The sequence below is a fragment of the Rhamphochromis longiceps genome, linkage group LG19 (assembly GCF_057381845.1).
Source record: "Rhamphochromis longiceps isolate RC_006_pf linkage group LG19, R_longiceps_female_GT1.1, whole genome shotgun sequence".
NCBI lineage: Eukaryota > Metazoa > Chordata > Actinopteri > Cichliformes > Cichlidae > Rhamphochromis > Rhamphochromis longiceps.
In genome coordinates this window covers 31,955,887-31,976,868 of record NC_140575.1, presented here as the reverse complement: position 1 = coordinate 31,976,868, position 20,982 = coordinate 31,955,887, and the positions used below count along the sequence as shown (strand labels likewise).

Here is a 20,982-nt window from a genome sequence, read left to right as displayed (position 1 = left end):
GTATTTGCTGTTTTTTTACGTGATGATAAAAAAAATTGATTATTTGTGTAAATAAGCAAAATCTTTTTTTTATTTATTCTTCCTGCTTTCATCAGTCTCCATACTTCTGGCCTTCAAACTGTTGGGAACCCGAGAACACAGACTATGGTGAGTCACACGCTATTCCCTGTTTCTCCATCGGTGAGATCTCCCTAATGCCTTCAGCTGTCTCATTTTCTCCACAACTGACATCTGTAGCTCTGTGGCTGACACTCACTGAGTATTGATCCATTCCCTGTAATGTATCTGGCCCCCGAGGAACCCCACCCCCGCACCCACCACCACCCCCTTCCCTCCTAACACCACCAGGGAGAATCCTGTGGGATACAATTAGCTTAACAAAATAAAGGGACAGTCACTGCTTTGACAGCATCTCTGGCTATCTGCATGGCATTTACTCGAGGTTTGGTATTTCAAAAGAGAACACATGGCCTGCCTGGCTGCTCTGGCAGGATGTGCATTAGTTCACACAGCTGCGGCCTTGGTTTAAAAAAAAAAAAGCAAACAAAGAAATCCCACCATGCATTGCAAGTATTCTTTTTGTTGTTGTTTTATTGTAGTTATGACAGTGCTTATTCCCCTCTCTATGTTTCACTCTTTGTCTTTGTCACCCTGCAGCCATTTACCTGTGCAAGCGCACGATGCAGAATAAAGCCAGGCTTGAGCTCGCTGACTACGAGGCTGTAAGTAAACTGTCGTTTTGGTTTAGCGATCGCCAGAAAGCTCCTAATTCAATTCCATCATAGTGCATGAACCATAGTATGATGATGCTCTCGATTTCCTGTTTTCCTTCACTTTGTTGAAAAACCAAAAACGTGCTGAAGCAGTCTCTTCTGGGCTTTTAAAATAACAAAATGTATTTACAAGAGGATAAGAAAAGGAAAACAAACAAACAACAAAAAAGAAGAACAACAACATCAAATTCTGAAAGGTAGATTTCTTTTCCAGGAACACCACTTTGAGGAATACAATGCAGTCATTTACCGGCCCCCAAATGTAAATAAAAATATCTTTAGGTATACCTGCATCAGCAGATCGATACAGTCTCAGGAGGGGCATTGCTGCAGTGCTGATCTCGTTGTTACACAATAGCAATCCGCTACACTTTAATATTCTAAATGACTCTGCAACTATTGTCCAGTGGACTTCCTTTCACTCCTATTCAGGTCACTTTATGCCTTCAGGCCTCATTGCTTTCACTGATAACATGCCTGCTTCTGTAGTTTTTTTCCCCCTCTGATTTTGTAACAAGCTCACATACTGTATTAATGCTTGAATAGCTTTTTGGAACCCAATGTTCACTCACAGGCACCAAAAAATGCAATTTCTACAGGTAAATACTGTTTATGATCATTGTTATAGTAATAAATAAACCTGAGAGATAAACAATCCACAAAAAGCACATTATCACCTCTCTTATTACCACAGGATACCTTGATTGGTTAGGACTGTAAACCCTTAACTCTAATGTTATGTTTTAGAACCAAGCAACTTAAATTTGTTTCATAAAATGTTAAAAATTATTGATGCAAGTTAATTCCCGTGTATGTCAGGTCTTGAGAAAGCATCTACTGTGCCTAATTATAAAGCGCATCTAACTTTCCCACAGTTATCCCTGTGGGGAATGCGTTTAATCATTGCAGTTTACTGGAGATGAAATCAATGATGTACAGTGGGGCAAAAAAGTATTTAGTCAGCCACCGATTGTGCAAGTTCCCCCACTTAAAATGATGACAGAGGTCAGTAATTTGCACCAGAGGTACACTTCAACTGTGAGAGACAGAATGTGAAAAAAAAAAAATCCATGAATCCACATGGTAGGATTTGTAAAGAATTTATTCGTAAATTAGGGTGGAAAATAAGTATTTGGTCACCTCAAACGAGGAAAATCTCTGGCTCTCACAGACCTGTAACGTCTTCTGTAAGAAGCTTTTCTGTCCCCCACTCGTTACCTGTATGAATGGCACCTGTTTGAACTCATCATCTGTATAAAAGACACCTGTCCACAGCCTCAAACAGTCAGACTCCAAACTCCGCCATGGCCGAGACCAAAGAGCTTCCAAAGGACACCAGGAAAAGTATTGTAGACCTGCACCAGACTGGGAAGAGTGAATCTACAATAGGCAAGCAGCTTGGTGTGAAAAAATCAACTGTGGGAGCAATCATCAGAAAATGGAAGACATACAAGACCACTGATAATCTCCCTCGGTCTGGGGCTCCACGCAAGATCTCATCCCGTGGGGTCAAAATGATCATGAGAACGGTGAGCAAAGATCCCAGAACCACACGGGGGGACCTGGTGAATGACCTGCAGAGAGCTGGGACCAAAGTAACAAAGGTCACCATCAGTAACACACTACAACGGCAGGGAATCAAATCCCGCAGTGCCAGACGTGTTCCGCTGCTGAAGCCAGTGCATGTCCAGGCCCGTCTGAAGTTTGCCAGAGAGCACATGGATGATACAGCAGAGGATTGGGAGAATGTCATGTGGTCAGATGAAACCAAAGTAGAACTTTTTGGTATAAACTCAACTCGTCGTGTTTGGAGGAAGAAGAATACTGAGTTGCATCCCAAGAACACCATACCTACTGTGAAGCATGGGGGTGGAAACATCATGCTATGGGGCTGTTTTTCTGCCAAGGGGACAGGACGACTGATCCGTGTTAAGGACAGAATGAATGGGGCCATGTATCGTGAGATTTTGAGCCAAAACCTCCTTCCATCAGTGAGAACTTTGAAGATGAAACGAGGCTGGGTCTTCCAACATGACAATGATCCAAAACACACCGCCCGGGCAACAAAGGAGTGGCTCCGTAAGAAGCATTTGAAAGTCCTGGAGTGGCCTAGCCAGTCTCCAGACCTCAACCCCATAGAAAATCTGTGGCGGGAGTTGAAAGTCCGTGTTGCTCGGCGACAGCCCCAAAACATCACTGCTCTCGAGAAGATCTGCATGGAGGAATGGGCCAAAATACCAGCTACTGTGTGTGCAAACCTGGTAAAGACCTATAGTAAACGTTTGACCTCTGTAACATAACCTTTGTTGGCAATAACAAAGTATTGAGTTGTATTTTTGTTATTGACCAAATACTTATTTTCCACCCTGATTTACCAATAAATTCTTTACAAATCCTACCATGTGGATTCATGGATTTTTTTTTCACATTCTGTCTCTCACAGTTGAAGTGTACCTCTGGTGCAAATTACTGACCTCTGTCATCATTTTAGGTGGGGGAACTTGCACAATCGGTGGCTGACTAAATACTTTTTTGCCCCACTGTATACTGAAACAATATACCTGTGTGAAACTCACACTACATGTGGTATCGGCATCTTGTCATAAAAGTGAAGGCATCAGAGTGAAAAATCCAAGGGCCTTGAAATCAAAGTCAAGCCCTTGAAGATAAACTCCTTAAGTCTTCCTCTTACACCGTGTCTGATTGGCTCCTCCAGGAGAACCTCGCCAGGCTGCAGAGGGCTTTCGCCAGGAAGTGGGAATTTATCTTCATGCAAGCTGAGGCTCAAGTCAAGTGAGTATATCAGTTAATTTTCTAACTTCAGCACTAATGTGACAGGATAGATGTTGATACAATCAGGTTTAGAGAATGCTGAGCTTTGGCTGCCTGCACAGTGTTTGTGTTCTTTGTAAGCCTGACACCTGGTGGCTGAAATGTGCAAGTGCAGCGATAGTCCTGCAGTTAATGGCATACAGTAGCTGTCCTTTCTTGTCTTTTAAAATAGAAAATCAAAGTCTTGGCATCATTTAGTTGTTGCTGCTCTGTGGCTGTAAACGTGAGGATATAAAAAAAAGTCTTCTTATGTCTGGAGAGTAACGACAACAAGCAAATGCCAGCTGGTAAATGTCAGTTATGTAAGAGCTAGGTCCCACCAGGCCTCTCTTGGTGAACTGAGCAGACAGGTTAAGACCTACACTCCTGAGTTTCTTTGCTCTTTTGTCTGGCCTGTCTGTGTTTTTAACGTATGCCGGCAGCAGAGAGCAAGTATGGACCTTAGAGGGTTAATATTTCAGAGCCGTGAGCGTTTTATTTTAAAGACCTGTATCCTCTGCTCTCAGGATTGACAGGAAGAAGGACAAGGCGGAGAGGAAGATCCTTGACAGCCAGGAGAGGGCATTTTGGGACGTTCATCGGCCAGTGGTGAGTAACAGCCAAAATAAGGAAAAGAAAAAGTGCAGAAAGGAAAAAGAGAGTCACATGGTTCAACTAAAAAATGGAAATGAACTCAACAAAAGAACAGAAAAGAAGGGATGTTTTGTAGGTAGACAGTTTTAGCATTTAAACACTGAAAAGAGCAGATTTAGCTCCACATACTGTCCAGCAGATAGCCATGTTGTGTTGTTGGTAGCACAATCAGATTTGGTGCCAGTCAATTTGCATAAGAGTCTTTTGTGAGTGTGGCGTTGCTCAATAGAGCACCAGCACCGTATTGTGTGAGCAGCACAAGTGTAGACAATACATGCTGGAGAAACAGTCTTATCTGACCCAGAAACATGCTTTGTCTGCTGCTGCCTCCCACAGCCAGGCTGTGTCAACACCACAGAGATGGACATCCGCAAGTGCCGGAGAGAGAAGAACCCACACAGGGTAAAAAAGGTGAGAGGAAGAGACAAGCTGCCACCAACCACGTTCATTTTTAAATGTAAGGTTTTTTTATTAACTCTGCTGCTTAGTTATATATATATATATATATATATATATATATATATATATATATATATATATATATATATATATATATATATATATATATATATATTTATTAGGGGTGCAACGATACACAAGATTCACGGTTCGGTTCGATACTTTGGTGTCACGGTTCGATATTTTTTCGATACAAAAAAATGTTCATGCCTTTTTAATTTGTCATTTATTAAAATTATAAATATATATTTTAACTCAAAAGTACAGTTTTTAAATTTAATGTTGCTGAAACAAAAGTAATTAAAAAAATAAATATATCTCAGGGCTCGCAAAATTTCAAAATCCCTGGTAGCCCTTCGGGCAGGGACTCTTCAGTTTTTGGTAGCCCAAAATAAATGTAAGTAGCCCGAATAAAAAAGAGAGCAATTTTTTGATTGATGTTTTGTTTCCTTTACAATATTATACATTAAAGTATAATATTGTAAAGGAAACAAAACATTAATCAAAAAATTGTTGAAAAACAAATTACAATATTGTATAAAAATTACAATCATCAACTCAAATACTTGGTTCTAATTGAACAGAAATTTCTATGAACTTGTAAGAACTGTGTAGGACATGAATCCGTCTGTGTCAGACCCTGGATTTGAAATTTCCGCTGAAGTCACGGGTAAGAGACAGTGGAACCAAGATCGAGGCCGTTTGCTTTTTGAAGTTTGCAAAGACTGCTAAATTTTGCCAGTGGTAGTTCACTCTTTGCAACATAGTAGCTGTTCTAAACAGATTTTTCAGGTTTATTTTTAGTATGTTATTTGCAATTGGTGTTTGTTCTGGGAAAGATATTGCAGACTGAGCAATAATGCATTTCTTGCATTTCTCATGGCTTCTAATGGGGGGCTTTCTTAAAATGACTGGTCCCAGTAACAAAGGCGCTTGTCGACTCAGAAATCGAGAGAAAACCAACAACACACCCGGCAGAACATTATGTTATTTACACGGGTGCACATAAGTGGTCCGCATGTGCGCATTCGCTGTCAAAATAAAAGACGCACCAGATAAGAAGTTGCAGCGCGCGTTTGCGTCCATATAAAAAGCAGTTTTTGTCCTAGAGTGGGATTTTCACGGCACATTCCACACCACATCTCTGTGCGTTCATTATTTGTTTGAAGCCAGCTCACCTCCTGCAACCACTTTTCCGAGAATATGCGCTTCTTTTGTGGTTCGGACTCCTTCTGACATTTCTTTGGAGGTGGAGGAACACCAAAGTAATTGCTTAAAGGAGCTTCTTCGACATCTTTAAGAGTTCTAAACTTTAAGAGTCTGTCCTCCTCCAGAAAATCTTATGTATGCAAACAGGCGTTGCGCGTTTTTTTTGTTTTTTTTTTTTTTTGACAGCGAATGCGCACCTGCGGACCACTTATGTGCAGCCCCGGTTATTTAGCTCGTCATATCGCAGCCACAGAAATTCTTTTGTCCATGAAACCATAAAGCTGCACTTTCTTTTTGCCTCATAGTCTGATTTCTCATAACTTTTCCGTTTTGTGGTAAGCTTTTCTTTGGCTGTCACTTCTTCACCCTGACCTGTCTTATTTGGCTCAGCAGAACTAAAATATATATCCTGCTGCTTTTACACACGCACTCACATAACGCTCAGCGATTCTCTGCGCGATCAACCTCTCACATGTTTAAGCTGCGGGAGATTTCACTTGTCATGTTTGCATAGTAAGCTAACGATTGATAAGACGATGTCAGAGGAATTGGTGCACAAATTATCATCACTCACCAATCAGTGCTGTCGCTCTCTATACACAGGTCGAGCGATTGCAAAGTGAAAGCAAAAAACAAGCGCAAATTCAAACGCGATTTCAATATGTCACATATTGACAGTGGCTCGCCGATGCCAATGACATAATTACCCAGCTACATTTCTGAAAGAATGCAAAAGCATTGACATATAGTTTTCCTTCCTACAATAGCCCCACGGGCAGGGAAGAGATAGATTTTGGTAGCCCGACTGGAAAAATCGCTAGCTCCGGGATGTCGGGCTAGCAATTTTGGGAGCCCTGTATCTGATTGAGGAATCACTCCTCTTTGGAAAAGAGAGTTTATTACAGAGAAATGGCTCTTTCCAAAATAAAAGCAATACTATACGCTTCTCCTGGGCTATATTCTCAGCAGCATAATGTAGCGGGTCAGGGCTGTTCGGGGTTCTGTTTGTACAGTTATGTTTTGTTTATGTTGCCATAGTGACGGGTGACCCCTTTCGCTGGACGGTGTGTCCTTCCGGGGTCAGAGGGCGCCCTGTGTGTTGTTGTTGTTGTTGTTGCTGCTGCTGTGCGGTTGCTGTGCTGAACAGTTAGCTAGCGGCAGTGTTCTTCTGTAGATGTCAATAAACAGCTGTGCTCCCTGGCTAGCTCACGGGAAGCAAGACCAAACGACACCTCCGTCTCCTCCTTGTTTGAGAATCATGTGCTAACGGCTGTCTAAATGACTCGGGTAAAGTTTGTAGCATGCATGCTTGTTGTTTTTGTCTGCTTCCACTTGTCTTTGCACTAGGATGATGTCGGAGTAAATGTGCAGTCATATTCTTGTGTTCCCACTAGTGCTGTCAGCGTTAATGTCGTTGAAATGACGTTAACGCCACAACACGGCAAATCTCCGTTAATGAGCTAACTGGCTAACACACTAGTTCCCACCCATGTAATTGAGGATTGCGTGGCACATCCAACATACTGTTTTACTTTAGTCCATGACACGCTTACCTTCAGGGTCATGTATCTGATTGAGGAATCACTCATCTTTGGAAAAGAGAGTTTATTACAGAGAAATGGCTCTTTCCAAAATAAAAGCTATACTATACGCTTCTCCTGGGCTATATTCTCAGTAGCATAATGTAGCGGGTCAGGGCTGTTCGGGGTTCTGTTTGTACAGTTATGTTTTGTTTATGTTGCCATAGTGACGGGTGACCCCTCTCGCTACATCACATGAAAACCAAAATAATTCCAAACGCCAGATCTGAATGAGGGTGGGGGAGGTTTAATTTGCCATGTTGCAAGGAGAGCTTAACTTCTGTCTCGCTAGCTTGCCCTGCGCTCTTCCTTCTGACTGTCTGTGTTGAGCGCTCAGTGGATCTGCGCTCGACAGTGCAGCCTAGGCGGAGTAGTCGAACACAGATCCACTGAGCGCTCAACACAGACAGCATCGTCAGAAGGAAAGTTGATAAAATAAATTACAAATTTTGTATTGTTCGATACATATGCGTACCGAACCGAAAGCACTGTATCGAACGGTTCAATATCGATACGAATATCGTTGCACCCCTAATATATACATATATATTTTGCTTGTTTGGAATATTATAAACATGAGAATCAGTTGCTTGGAGTATCATCTTTTGTGTGTTCAAAAAAAACAAACAAAAACCTATCGGCTGATCAGATTTTTAATTCAACACATATCGTTATCAGCATCGGTCTCCTAATAAAAAAACTTCTAATAAAAAATAAATGGCATTTTTATTATTTCTATTAAAATTAATCTAAAAATATTTCCTTTTCGGTTTTGTTTCAAAGCTTACTAAGTGGTCTTTGTGTGCAGCTGTGAAAATGTCCTCTTCGACACTTTAGATCCCTTATTCCCTGACACAATACTGAGTCCTGCTCCCAAAACAATCACCAGACATACATCAAAATGGGGTTAACAACATGGCAGCGGTAACAAATTGAAACCGTGTCCCACGTGTGTCTCCACTCGCCCGCTCTAGTCGGTCTATGGAGTACCAGATGATGGCCAGAGCCAACCGAGTCCTGTCCACATCGGCTCCCAGCCGACCAGGAAGACCACCAAAGACGATGTTCAGAAGGAGGTGAGCCAGGGCGTTGTTACCGTCAGCCTGCCTCACTCATCCATCATAACATAGCCGCGGTTGGGGACGTAGACCGATGAGCCGTTCCCTTATTTAACCTCCTCATTACTCCTCCTCCCTCTCCCACAGATTACCTTCTTGAACATCCAGCTGGAGAGACACTGTATGAAAGTTTCCAAAGTGGCCGACAGTCTCATGACCTACACCGAGCAGTTCATGGAATATGACCCCTTTGTGTCAGCCGTAGAGCCTTCGAACCCATGGATCAGTGACGACACTACCTTCTGGGACTTGGAGGCAAGGTGAGGCTTGAAACGGGGAAAGCATGTTGGGATGTGACCTGAGAGTGTGCCAGGAACTAATGATGCTTTAAACCCACACTAAGGTCAGGTGGAGTGTAGAGGTCTCAGTGCTAATGAACTGTTGCTATCCTGAATTAGCTGGGATCTGTCTGTTTGGATCTCATCTCACATGAACACTAACACTGGCATTCCCAAAGGTTCACTCTGTCCTGACTTGCTGGTCGTGACTCTCTGTAGGCCAAGTGACCAGACCTTCTATTCTATTCTATCCCATCTTATTCTGTTTTTTTCGGATGTGTTTCAATGTGAGCAGTCGCGAACCCACCCAGCAGCGTGTGAAGAAATGGGGCTTCTCCCTGGAGGAGGCGCTAAAGGACCCAGCAGGTCGAGACCAGTTCCTAAAGTTCCTGGAATCAGAATTCAGCTCAGAAAACCTGCGGTAAGAATCTCTATTATTTGACTTCTGTAAAGGTTTATGTTTTTTTGCAGTCTGGTATGTTGCAGTAGCATGATGCTGCTGCTATAAAATGCAGAGCTATGCTTTTTAGTGGCTAAAGAAAACAAGGCATGTGTGATAAGAGTGAAAGAAGTCATAAAAAATGTAAAATTGACACTGTAAACACATTTTCTGGAAGTTGTTATTGACTGTGTATGGCACTGTTGTAGGTTCTGGTTAGCAGTGCAGGATTTTAAGCGACGGCCACTCCATGAAGTTCCCTCCAGGGCGCAGGAGATCTGGCAGGAGTTTCTGGCTGAAGGAGCTCCAAGCTCCATCAACTTGGACTCTCACAGCTACGAGCGCACCAGCCAGAACCTCAAAGACCCCGGACGATACAGCTACGAGGACGCTCAGGTGGGGGGGGGGACAGATGGACTCACGTGGCTTTACGTGCTCACTTTTGATTTATCTTGGCGCTCTTCTTCGCCCAGATCTATTTTGAGTTCACCTCAAATTTACTTTACACTGCATCCCCAGTGACAACGCACAAACTCGTTTGCTTTCCCTCTAATTGGCTAAATTCTCCATACTCATGTTACACAACGGAATGAATGAGGGCAAGGATGAATAAAAAGAAAGAGGAGAAGGGAGGAATGACAGAGTGTGTTTGTGTGGGGAGCTAATGAGCCGACTAATTCCATGAATAGGTGGTTGAGTCGGTTCACCGTAGATTCCTCTGCATTCAAAGTGCGTCGGTGATGTGTGACGTGCAACGCCTCTCACTGGCAGGACATTACTCAGCTCTGTCTTGCAGGACTTTGTTGCTCATGTCAGTACTCTCGGTTTGCATCACCTCTTGCATGCATTGCATTACCATAATCAGGCCTCTCTTTATTTTATTTTATTTTCTTTACCACACTTTCTCCTTTATCACTCACAGACCAACGCGCGCTTATGTGGCCTTCTTTATCTTGCAGGAGCACATATTCAAGTTAATGAAAAGTGACAGCTATGCACGCTTTTTGCGATCCAACATCTACCAAGACCTCCTGTTGGCCAGAAAGAAGGTGAGCTGCACTCGCTGACCATGATTTCGGCTCCACATTTAACATGATGCAATCACTCTTTTTGCGTTCCTCATATTGGTTTGATTTTATTCTATCATTTAATAAACATGCCAGGTTTATAATCACTTTATGTATATCAATCAAAAAGTAGATATTTTATCTATACTATATGCTGCAAGGTAAATGGAATGTAAATTACTACGTTTACATTTCAGGTTTTCTGCTTCATTTTATATTAATAAAAACACACAATCATCTTTAAATAATGATACAATGTCATGTTATGCAACATTAGTGCTAACTACAAATCATTGGTCCTTATTGGTATTATATCTGTATATTGATACACTACACTGTAAAGGTTTGAAATATAATAAAAATGTCATCTGGCCTTTACCAGGTTTTAGAATTAGACGATACAACTTCAGATAATTAACAACACATGAAATATTACACTGTGCCATTATTTTTTTAACAAAATTAAGCCAAAATGTTGAAGCAGTGAGTGGAAAAACTAAGCGAACGCTTTCTGCTTCCATCGGAATTTAGAGGGTAAGTAGCAGCCAGGTCCTGCCAATCAAATATACTCGACTAACTCACCAATCTGCAAGTGTTTTGTCAGTTTCCAGGTCTGGGATGTTAAAGAATGTATTAACGCAATGCCAAGGAAGAAAGGCATGAACAGCGACCTTAGAGAAACAATTCATCAATCTGGGAAGGGCTGTAAGGTCATTTCCTTCATCATAATACAGCGAGGAAGATTATTCACACGATGAAAGCATTCGTGACAGCTGGGAATCTTCCCAGGAGTAGATTCACATTTGCAATGCTCTGAGAAATCTCAAAAAACAAAGAAACAAAAAACATGCTCACATCTAAATGTTCAGGTTCATGGCATACAATCAGAATGAGACTGAACAAGTACGGCTTGTTTCAAAGATTTGCCAGGAGAAAGCCTATTCTCTTTAAAAAGATCATGGCAGTGTGGCATAAGTTTGCAAAGTTGCATCTGAACAAATTGCAAAACGTCCGGAACAATTTCCTTTTTACAGAAAAGGCAGAAGTGGAGATTTATGCCCCTAACGCTCAGCACCGTGCTTGGCCAAGCCAAACACACCACATCAGCACAAACAGCTCATACCAACTGTCAGGCACGGTGGTGGAGGGATGATGTAAGCTTGTTCTGCAGCAACAAGACTTCGAGTCGACCATAAACTCCTTCGTATATCAGAGTATTCTGGAGACAAATGTTCATTTTTGTAAATGAAATAATGACACAGTGTAATATTTCATGTGTAACTGTTCGTCTGGTGTATATTTAATCATTTTACAACCTGTCAAGGACCAGCTGATAATTTTTATTATGCCCTCATATGTAAAACTTTAGAATTGAGGGTGTACTTTCGTTTTTTCACATGACTTTAGGTAACGAAGTCTTTGTGGTATTGTTGGATGTAATGATCTTCTTCCACCACTAGTCAGTAGTGTTGGGTGATATTGCACTTTTAAACGTGATGTTTTGTTACTGTAGTTTCTATTAAAAATGTTACTTGATAGGGTTCTTTTATGCTTCCACACAAAACCTCTGAAAAACTTATAATCAGGCAGAATTTACATTATGATGTTCTTCTTGTCCTTTTCACCCATAAAATGACAAAAAAATTTAAATACTTCCTCAATGTAAATGCTGTCCTTTCTGCTATCTTGCTAGCACATGCACACGTATACTAGTCCAGTATGCAGCTCCCTTCCAAAAGCACTAGGAGAAAAACAAAAGGAAATATGCATTTTCTTTTTTTTATTGTTTTGCAGTAACAAAAAAATTGCAAAAGATTCAGACTGTTTTAAAAAAAGAAGAAGAAGAAGAATATATGCATGGGAAACAAACATATTCAAACAAGCAACTCAAGGTTTGGGACTTACTGAAGTATTTGGATCACATTGAAATAAAGTGGGTCATTTAATGTCACGTAGCAGCATTTCACAGCTCTTAATAAGGTCTTCAAAGCACCGTAAGGCTACAAGCAGAGCCCCAAAAAGGCACAACCACTGTGCCCAAAATGCAGGTGCAAGGAAACTGCTAAATTATTTAAAATGTCAACGGAACAGTCTTGAAAAAAACATGAGATCATATGCCAAACACAGACAAACCGCTGTGTAAAAGAGGAACAACAGCCAGCCTGAAAAAGAAACTTACAGAGCACAAGTATTACCGTGTTATATAAAAATTCTATGCTACTTTTGTCTGTCTCCTTCAGTGTAACCTTTAAATCTCATGTAGCAGCACTCATTTAGCTGTTTAACTGTAATGCAGAGCTTTTCAGCAAATCACAGCTTCTCTGTTCATGCTAGCCTTTCTGCCCTTTCCCCCTTTGGACACTGCTCCTTGTGCTGGCCTGTCACTGATTCCACTTCATTCCCTAAAAATAATAAATGCAACCCCTTGCACTCTCCGTTGGCCCTCATTTTTTATTTTTTATTTTATTTTGCAATGCTTGGCCCCCCTTTTTTCCCTCACTAACAACATCACTCCCAACTCCCTCGTCAACACCCATACCTGACCCAAACACTCACCCTGCTTCCCCCCCCTCCAAAACAGCAGCCAGCAGACACTGAACAGGGCCGCCGCACCTCCTTGGAGAAGTTCACCCGCAGTGTGGTAAGTCATGTGGAGCTGGGGGCTGTTCATATCACAAACCACACTGGCTGGCTCACTATCAGTGGCTTGTTTGCAGTTATAACCATGTTACACTCTGTTGTGAATTTTTTTTAGACCTTTAATAGGACGTGTGTGTGTGTGTGTGTGTGTGTGTGTGTGTGTGTGTGTGTGTGTGTCAATAAGTTAACACCCTAGTCACTTTGAATGGTCACAACCTAACACTTTTTGATCAAACCACATTGCTGGTAGAGATTCTTTGTGTTACTTTTGCTGTCGGAACCTCAGACTGGTAACGAGTTTTCGTTTTAATCTACTTTCCAGGGCAAGTCATTGACGGGAAAACGCCTGACAGGCCTGATGCAGTCATCCTGACACAGCCTGTGCTGCAGGGGCACAGCCAGACCCTGTCGGGTGGGTGGCTGCCGCACAGGGGCCGGGGCACGGGCACAGACAGTGGAGCTGGGCTGGACAGGGCTGCTGTGGAGGCTCTCAGACACTGCTCCGAGGACTGCTGCCATATTGGTATTGCAGCACTGGGCTTGCTGGGGTGAACACCCCAAATTGAAACACTGATGATGAGACAATGTCGACAAGGGGAACCTCAGCCAACACACAGCACGGCATGCAGCGTACAGTACAAGCAAATGCAGTGCAGGGCTCTTCATCACTTAGGCGGCAAACTGGTTGTGAGTCTCGATGAAGCTGATCAGTTTATTGTTTTCAGGTTGTTTTATATTAAGCGTTATTAGAAACGAAAAGAACATCTGCTAAATATTCTTTGATAGGACTGCGTGTAACTCGCCACAACGTTTGCAGTGATGACTATCGTCTTATGATTTCGGGATCCAAAAATAGCTGCAGCCAATCCTAACTCGGACATAAATACAAAGTCTAAGAGGCACATCAGCACAGACACAAATCTGTTTTACATTTGCCTCTGTACTCACAAAGCAGCCAGCAATAAATAAAGCCTGTCCAGTTTTTTTTGATTGTTTTGTTTTTAGAAATATCCAACCTCTTTTTATATCTTTCTATTATATTTGTGTCCTAAGCGAAGCACGTGTCAGTTAAACAGCGAGCACAGCTTTAGCACTGTGAAAAGACGCAGTACAAAGCCTGTATTCTCCACGCTGAGAGGCATCTACAAAATGGATTTTTAGAGGTATAACTTTTCATGCTTCATTACATTCCAAAATTTGACATAAGGGCTTAATGTAGCATTCACACTGCACCGTGGCGTGCTTCATCCAAACGTCTGTGTTGAGAATTAATGTTTCATTTCTACAACACTGCTCTGTAATGAGACGCGTGGCGATGATTAATTTCTTCTGGCTGGCAAATTATTCATTTGCTTTGAGAGGTTCAAAAACGTGGCTGTGCAAACAGTTGTGGTGTGCAGCGCCGTTTAGTCACAGCCATACGTACACAGTCACAGGCCAAATAGCATCTCCGGTTTTTTTTTAGGCTTCTGCTGTAGTATTTAAAGTATCCAGTGCCATGGGTCCATCTAGTGGTGGCTGAACCACAGGACCAGAAACCAGAGTGTTAAAAGACTGAACTGTGCTGTCTTCATATCATGATATCAGAACAAGTTGATCTCCCGTCTTGGAGACGTTACAAGGCCTGCTACTCAATATAGGATCACTTATTGCTTTTTTTAAACTGCATGAATATTTTTTAATCACAAAATGTTACCTGATCATTTAAAAAACAAACATTTTTTTTGTTGTCTCCACGAATTATCTGTCGTGTTTTAATGACTATGGGGGGAAAAAAGAAATATTTGCATGCTGGACTATTATGGAGTGCTAATTTAGGGAAGGATGGTTGGATTCTCCAAAGAGGGCACACAGACAGGGACCAGCCCTGCACCGGAGCAACACTCCTCAGCGAATCAACATCTAAGCCCCGAACTGCAACTGGGAACAATATTTGACCCTCGATAGACGACGCACACCGAAGATAAAAGGCCTCTCTGCTCCACTGTGGCTTCAGACTCCTTCTACATACAGAAAGTGCTTGGACTGAGGAGATTATGGTCTCACAGCTCCCCCATGAGGCCAGTGACTGCTATAGAGATAAACTACGCTGCTGAATGAGTCAATCATCTATTCTTTTGTATTAGAGTCGTTGCAATGCACTGTACAGGTCATATTAGTAATTATTGTTAACATAAACCAGTAACCTCGTTGAGTATAAGGTAGAGAGATATGCTTAACTCGAGTCGATGTACCAAATGTTATCCTCAGCACAAGACACAATGACACTATGTATCAAGTGCATTGTAAATGTAAATTGGCTAAATTTCATTAACCAAAAGCACACTTTATTATGATATGGGCACATTACTATGCATGTAACATATTCAGGGCATTTTGTGCTTTTAGTTTCGCAATCAGCAAGATAACTACTGGCACTCTGAAACACTCAAGCACCTGCTGTCTATTCATGGGTACCAAATAATAAATACTATGGACCTGTCTGCTTTGTGCTGCTGTCTGGGTGTTTTTACTGCCTTGAGCCATAAAGCATAAAAGATTCTGGCAGAGATTTAGAGAAGCAGTTTTCATGCCGTAGATATGTGGAGTCAAAACGAGCCATACGTTTGTTGTAGTTTTGCCTTTATATACACCAGCGTGGATTTTTAAGTCAAACAGTCAAGATGAGGTTGAAGTGCAGATTTTAAAAGGTGTAACAAAAGTGTTACATTAACTGTTTAGGGATTGTTTTTATACGCACTCCCCATTGCACTGTAGGGGTGTAAGGAAACAAAATCATGAAGAAAAAAAACAAACCATTAGGTCCAAAATGGAAATATGGACCTAATATTATAACATCGATTCATCATCTTGACATCACTGAATTGAATTACTAGCTAAAGGAATCTGAAACAGGCTTTTAAAGAGACACTGCATTGGCATTTTTTTAAGCATAACAGTTAGTTTAAGTGGTGTTGTGTAATAATAAAAATAATAATAAACTTTATTTATCCCCTCTGGTCCTAAAATTAGTTCATGGGGCCATTAACAGCTGTTGACTGGAAGATCTCAGACGTGTAGGTTCTAGAAGGTCACACAGGGCTACAATTTTATAATGAATTCTAAGATATACCGGTAGCCAACGTAAAGAGATTAAAACTGGAGTGCTGTTTCTTTCGTGTAGCAGCAGCATTCTGTACCAACTGGAGACGGTCAAGATCCTTCTTATTCAAACACATAAAAAAGGCTGCTACTATAATCAAGACAAGACGAAAAGAGGAATGAATAATCATCTCTAAATCCGCTTTTGACACCAGAGTTCAAAGCTTAGAAACATTTCTCATGTGGGAAAAAAAAAACAGTTTCTGATTAATCCACAAATGATGCCAAGGTTTCTGAGGTTTGGTTCGACAGAAGAGGGCAATAGACCAAGGTATTGCTTGATTTCAGTTATTTGGTTCTCTCGGGGAATAAATAGGGTTTCTTTTTTCTTTTTTATCAGAGTTCACCTACAAGTAGTTTTCAGACAGACTCTGGTTAATACTACTAAAACAGTTTATTACACATCAGAAAATTGCCTGATTATTTGGCCTAGGGGCAAAATAAGAGAATAGGTCCCAAGACTGAGCCCTGTGGTACCCCACACAGCAGGCTCTTGGAGACTGGTTTGCAAAAACATTGAATGTTTTGCCAGAAAGTTAGGAGGTAAACCATTCTAGAGGCCCACCTGATAAACCGACTACATCCCAGAGCCTGTTAATCTAAATACTGTGATCATGTTCGTTATGCTAGAAAAACTGGCAAAACAGAGCACTAAATACTACATCTGGATAGATAACATTCAGTGCAGAAAGTATATGGAGGATCAGCAACAACTGAAAATTATTCATGACTAAAAATCAATGACTGATAGCGATCCATTGTGGGTTTTTCTATGTGAGTATGCTGCTACTGGATTGGCAGTGTTTGGGATCATTGTCATGCTGAAAAATGAAGCTGCTGATAACCAGATGGCATTGCATCGTGCCATCTGAACTGTGCTTTCTGTACACACAGAGGAGAAACCTAGCTTGGTTTCAGCACAGTTCAGATGGCATTAGCATGCACGACACAAGAAAGTAGTATGTTTTGGAGCAACGTGCTGCAATCCCAAAATTTTACAGAGTTCTGGCTTAAAAAAAATATATATTATTGACGTTTCTCGTATTGTGATCTTATTCCTACCTGCTGCCTAAAACGCTGTTTTACTGCCATTTATTGGAATCGTTTATCTCCTCTGTGTACCACAGTTAACATTCAAATGATGTTTTTGCCACCAGTAAACATTCCTGTCAGGAGACTCTGTTACTCATCCCATTTCTTCAGACTCACTTGTTATTTATCAAGCAGCACCTACTGATCAATAAGATCTCTGTGAGTGAGATCTACTTTTGTTATCTTTGTCTTATACAGAGTCCAGCACTGCCTCCTGCTCTCACACACTCAAGAGATGTTTTTCCTCTCTCTCTGTCTGCTCACAGATTCTGAGTCACTCCAGCTTATCGATCCAGTCTAGGAATCCTGTGCTTATCAGAATGACCCATCTCCCTTTTGCAGAAAAACAGCATCAAGCAAAAATATTCCTTTTTTTGTTTATTTTTTTCAGAACAATAAAAATAGTTTAACAAAGACTTCATTCTCTCTTTTTTGACTATTTACAGCAGAAGATGAAAAAAACAAAACAACCAAACAAATTAAAAATAAACAAACAAAACCCCTAAAACGGTCATGTCCATTTCATCTCCTCTTGGCTCTGTTCCCACCCCGATCCTCCCTTTCCACCCTCCTTTGCAGGCTTGACAAGAGAGTACCAGGGCCTATTGCTGTCTTTGACGAGGTATACAGGCTATTCAATGATTGGTGACACGTTAAATTACGGAGGCATCGCTAACTTTTGCACTCGGGAGCTTCTCCTTTTGTTCAGAACTGCACCGCACTTGGCCCGTTCATGTATACGGTAGGTAACACTTAGCAGATTATGAGTGATGACACATGCTTCAACTTACTGGCATGACTGACTTAGGAAGATAAATGACACGATGACCCACTTTTTTTCAGTTTTTCTTTTTTTAACTGTGGAAACAACACGTAACTGAGGAAAACAAGACAACCGACATGTCTCAGATGCATTCCTTGTCCAGTGGAGATAAACTGCTGTGTGTGGAGGGTCCCTGAGGGAAGTGAAGAAAGATGGTTTGAAGCACTTACGCAAGTCATAACAGACACATCTAAGATTAATGGTTAGCTTCAAAAACGGAGCAGCTGTTATTACATTGCAGCGATACTGAATAATCACAGACAGCATGTGCAACCAGCGCACCTAAAAAAGCTTTTGGATACAGTACTTCAAGCTCCTTCTAAATGTCATAAAGCAATTAGGCCCTCTAAAGCACTCAATGGAAATGTCACAAGTAACTTGGATTTACACTCGTCACTTCTAAGTAAATAGCTGTATCCCAGCGGAGTAATGTCACTCTAGTAATGATAATTCCAAATGCAAATCCGAGATGAATCTCACTGTGTCACGATCTCTGTAGAGTTTTTGCATGCCATGCGTGACAGCAGGTAGAACGAGCATAGAAGAGACAGAGCTGAAGCTTATTATTGCAATGTTTTCCTATAGCATGAGACTGCAGTATTCCCAGGCCCTACTGGCAGTCGGGATCCACGTGTGTTACTCTGCCAACTGAGAACAATCACATAAAATCAGGGCTGAGTGGCTGAACAATCAACAGCAGATGAAGTGAAAAGATGCCTGAGTAGTTGTGGCTATTATGCACCTGATCAGGACAGAGGTATCAATGCAGTCTGAGCAAACGCAAGAAGTCATACCATCAAACTTTAAAACATAGAAATATTATACAACAGAGAAAATATGCAACAAAAAAAAGTGAGCTAAATCATCCATTTGAGATCAGAGAGGCAGAGGAAGAAGGGAGCAAAAACAGGTTGAGGGCCAGAAGCAGAAAACCTGTGTCCACACCGGGGTATTGTTACAGTAGTCCAGAGGTCTGCATGTAATAGTGGTGAGTTTGAGCACCATCTCTATGGCTGCAGGTCAGAGGGTCACTGGTCCAATCAGGTTGGAGGGTCATGGCTGTCAGAGCTGATTTCCAGTGCAGAGCGGCAAGCTGGCACAGTGATGAGGATAATGACGTCTTAGTGTCACATCAGATCACACAGCAGACACACAGTCGCAGAGCAGGAGTGGGCAGGCTGGGCCGCAGGGGCCCCAAATGCACCCGTTGGGCACAAACAGTCCAAAGGCCTGGCCTTTAGTGTTCCCATAGTTCTGAGAGGAGCTCCAGCACAGTGCAGAAAGGATAAAATGAAGCCGGATACTCACATTTCAAATGTTCACAAGGGGTCGATATATACTGTCAAGGGAGCAGTTGCTTCAATTAAGCCACATGGCTGGGAGAAGTGATGGATGCCTATTCATCCGTTTCAGTCAGTTATTTCAGGCCCAAATCAGGAGGGACATGAAGGCTCATTAGTTTTTGAGGGTTAAAATCCTCTTCTTCACTGGTCACCCCCCAGCCCTGGGCCACATGCCAATGTGCTGAGTGCTCCTATGTAACACAGACAATAACAGTAAGCCTCACGCATAATATGTCTGAGCAAGAGTTAAGATCTGCAGCCATGCTAGCAGCTTTTCAAGTTTAAACTAGCTTAGCACAAATACAACAGGAGCAGGGCTGTCAAAACATCAGATTTCTACAAAAAAATTGTCACGGCCATAATAATTGATAGCGGATATCTATAATAAAAAAGAAACATCAAATCTTAGTTATGGAGGTACCCAAATCATAACAACATTTTTTTGCTATACGCTAATAAGGTGAAGTCCACAGAAAACCTTCAAAAATTACAACCCCAATTCTAAAAAGTTGAGACAAAATGGTAGGGATAGCTCAGTAGGTAAAGTGGTCGCCCCATGATCGGAAGGTCGGCGGTTCGAATCCACTTAACGGCTACCCTGAGGTACCCCTGAGCAAGGTACCGTCCCTACACACTGCTCCCCGGGCGCCTGCTTAGTGGGCTGCCCACTGCTTCACAGAGTGAATGGGTCAAATGCAGAGAAAAACAAGTAATTTCCCCATGGGGATCAATAAAGTATCCATTATTATTATTATTAAATAAAAACAGAATGCAATTATTTGCAAATCTCATAAACCTATATTTTATTTACAATAGAACACACAGAACATGGGACATGTTTCTCTTTCAAGAAAATTATTTGCTCATTTTGAAAAGCAAAAAAGTTGGGATGGAAGCAACAAAAGGCTGCAAAAATAATTGGTACTATAAAGAAACGGCGACCAATTAGATTCAATGGCAACAGGTCAGTAACATGATTGGGCATAAAAAGAGCATGTTAGAGAGGCAGAGTTCCTCAGAAGTAAAGGTGGGAGAAGTTCACCACTCTGCAAAAAATGATCTACAAGTGAAGATAAAGCATTTCATCATCTGTAATATTTAATATTATCAAAACATTCTGATAATCTGTAGATATCCTCCAAGATTTCAGTATTGGATGCCTGTAACCTTCAGGCACTCAGACAGGCATGACTGTCATGGAAATCACTGCACAAGCTCAGAAACACATATAGAACTCAACTGTTTAGTGTTCAGATGGACAGAAATTTGAATTTCATTTTGGAAAACATAGATGCCGCCTCCTCTCTTCTAAAGAGCACGGCGTTCTAAACCCTGCTGCTCTGATGGTATGGGGCTGCATTAGTGCCTATGTAACACATCTGGAAAAACATCAGCTATGACATATAAAAGTTTTAGAGCAACATATACTCCCATTCAAACAACATGTTTTCAGGGAAGAGCTTGCTTTTTTCAGCAAGACAATACTAAGCCATACAGAATCTATTACAACGGCATGGCATGTTAGCCAAAGAGTCCAGGTGCTGCCTGCAGCTCT

General features: G+C 41.6%; 2 protein-coding genes across 3 annotated transcripts in view; one reads left to right on the top strand and one right to left on the bottom strand.

The window, feature by feature from the left end:
- LOC146647167 (regulator of G protein signaling 6-like) overlaps positions 1-15,283 on the top strand; it is a 44,971-nt gene extending 29,688 nt beyond the window's left edge. Inside the window, exons 6-17 of one of the 2 annotated variants that reach the window (XM_085390917.1) lie at positions 96-147; positions 658-722; positions 3,490-3,566; positions 4,112-4,193; positions 4,575-4,649; positions 8,461-8,562; positions 8,692-8,864; positions 9,178-9,303; positions 9,531-9,717; positions 10,281-10,370; positions 12,970-13,029; positions 13,351-15,283. In XM_085390917.1, the coding sequence (XP_085247043.1) occupies positions 96-147; positions 658-722; positions 3,490-3,566; positions 4,112-4,193; positions 4,575-4,649; positions 8,461-8,562; positions 8,692-8,864; positions 9,178-9,303; positions 9,531-9,717; positions 10,281-10,370; positions 12,970-13,029; positions 13,351-13,401 (1,140 nt within the window). In that variant the 3' untranslated portion in view covers positions 13,402-15,283. The remainder of the gene's footprint in view (positions 1-95; positions 148-657; positions 723-3,489; positions 3,567-4,111; positions 4,194-4,574; positions 4,650-8,460; positions 8,563-8,691; positions 8,865-9,177; positions 9,304-9,530; positions 9,718-10,280; positions 10,371-12,969; positions 13,030-13,350) is intronic. The other variant, XM_085390918.1, reaches the window with a different exon arrangement.
- Positions 15,284-16,321: 1,038 nt separating this feature from the next.
- LOC146647166 (zinc finger protein DPF3-like) overlaps positions 16,322-20,982 on the bottom strand; it is a 31,015-nt gene continuing 26,354 nt past the window's right edge. The window contains exon 11 of the mRNA XM_085390920.1: positions 16,322-19,618. The gene's annotated coding sequence lies outside the window, so the exon portion shown is untranslated. The remainder of the gene's footprint in view (positions 19,619-20,982) is intronic.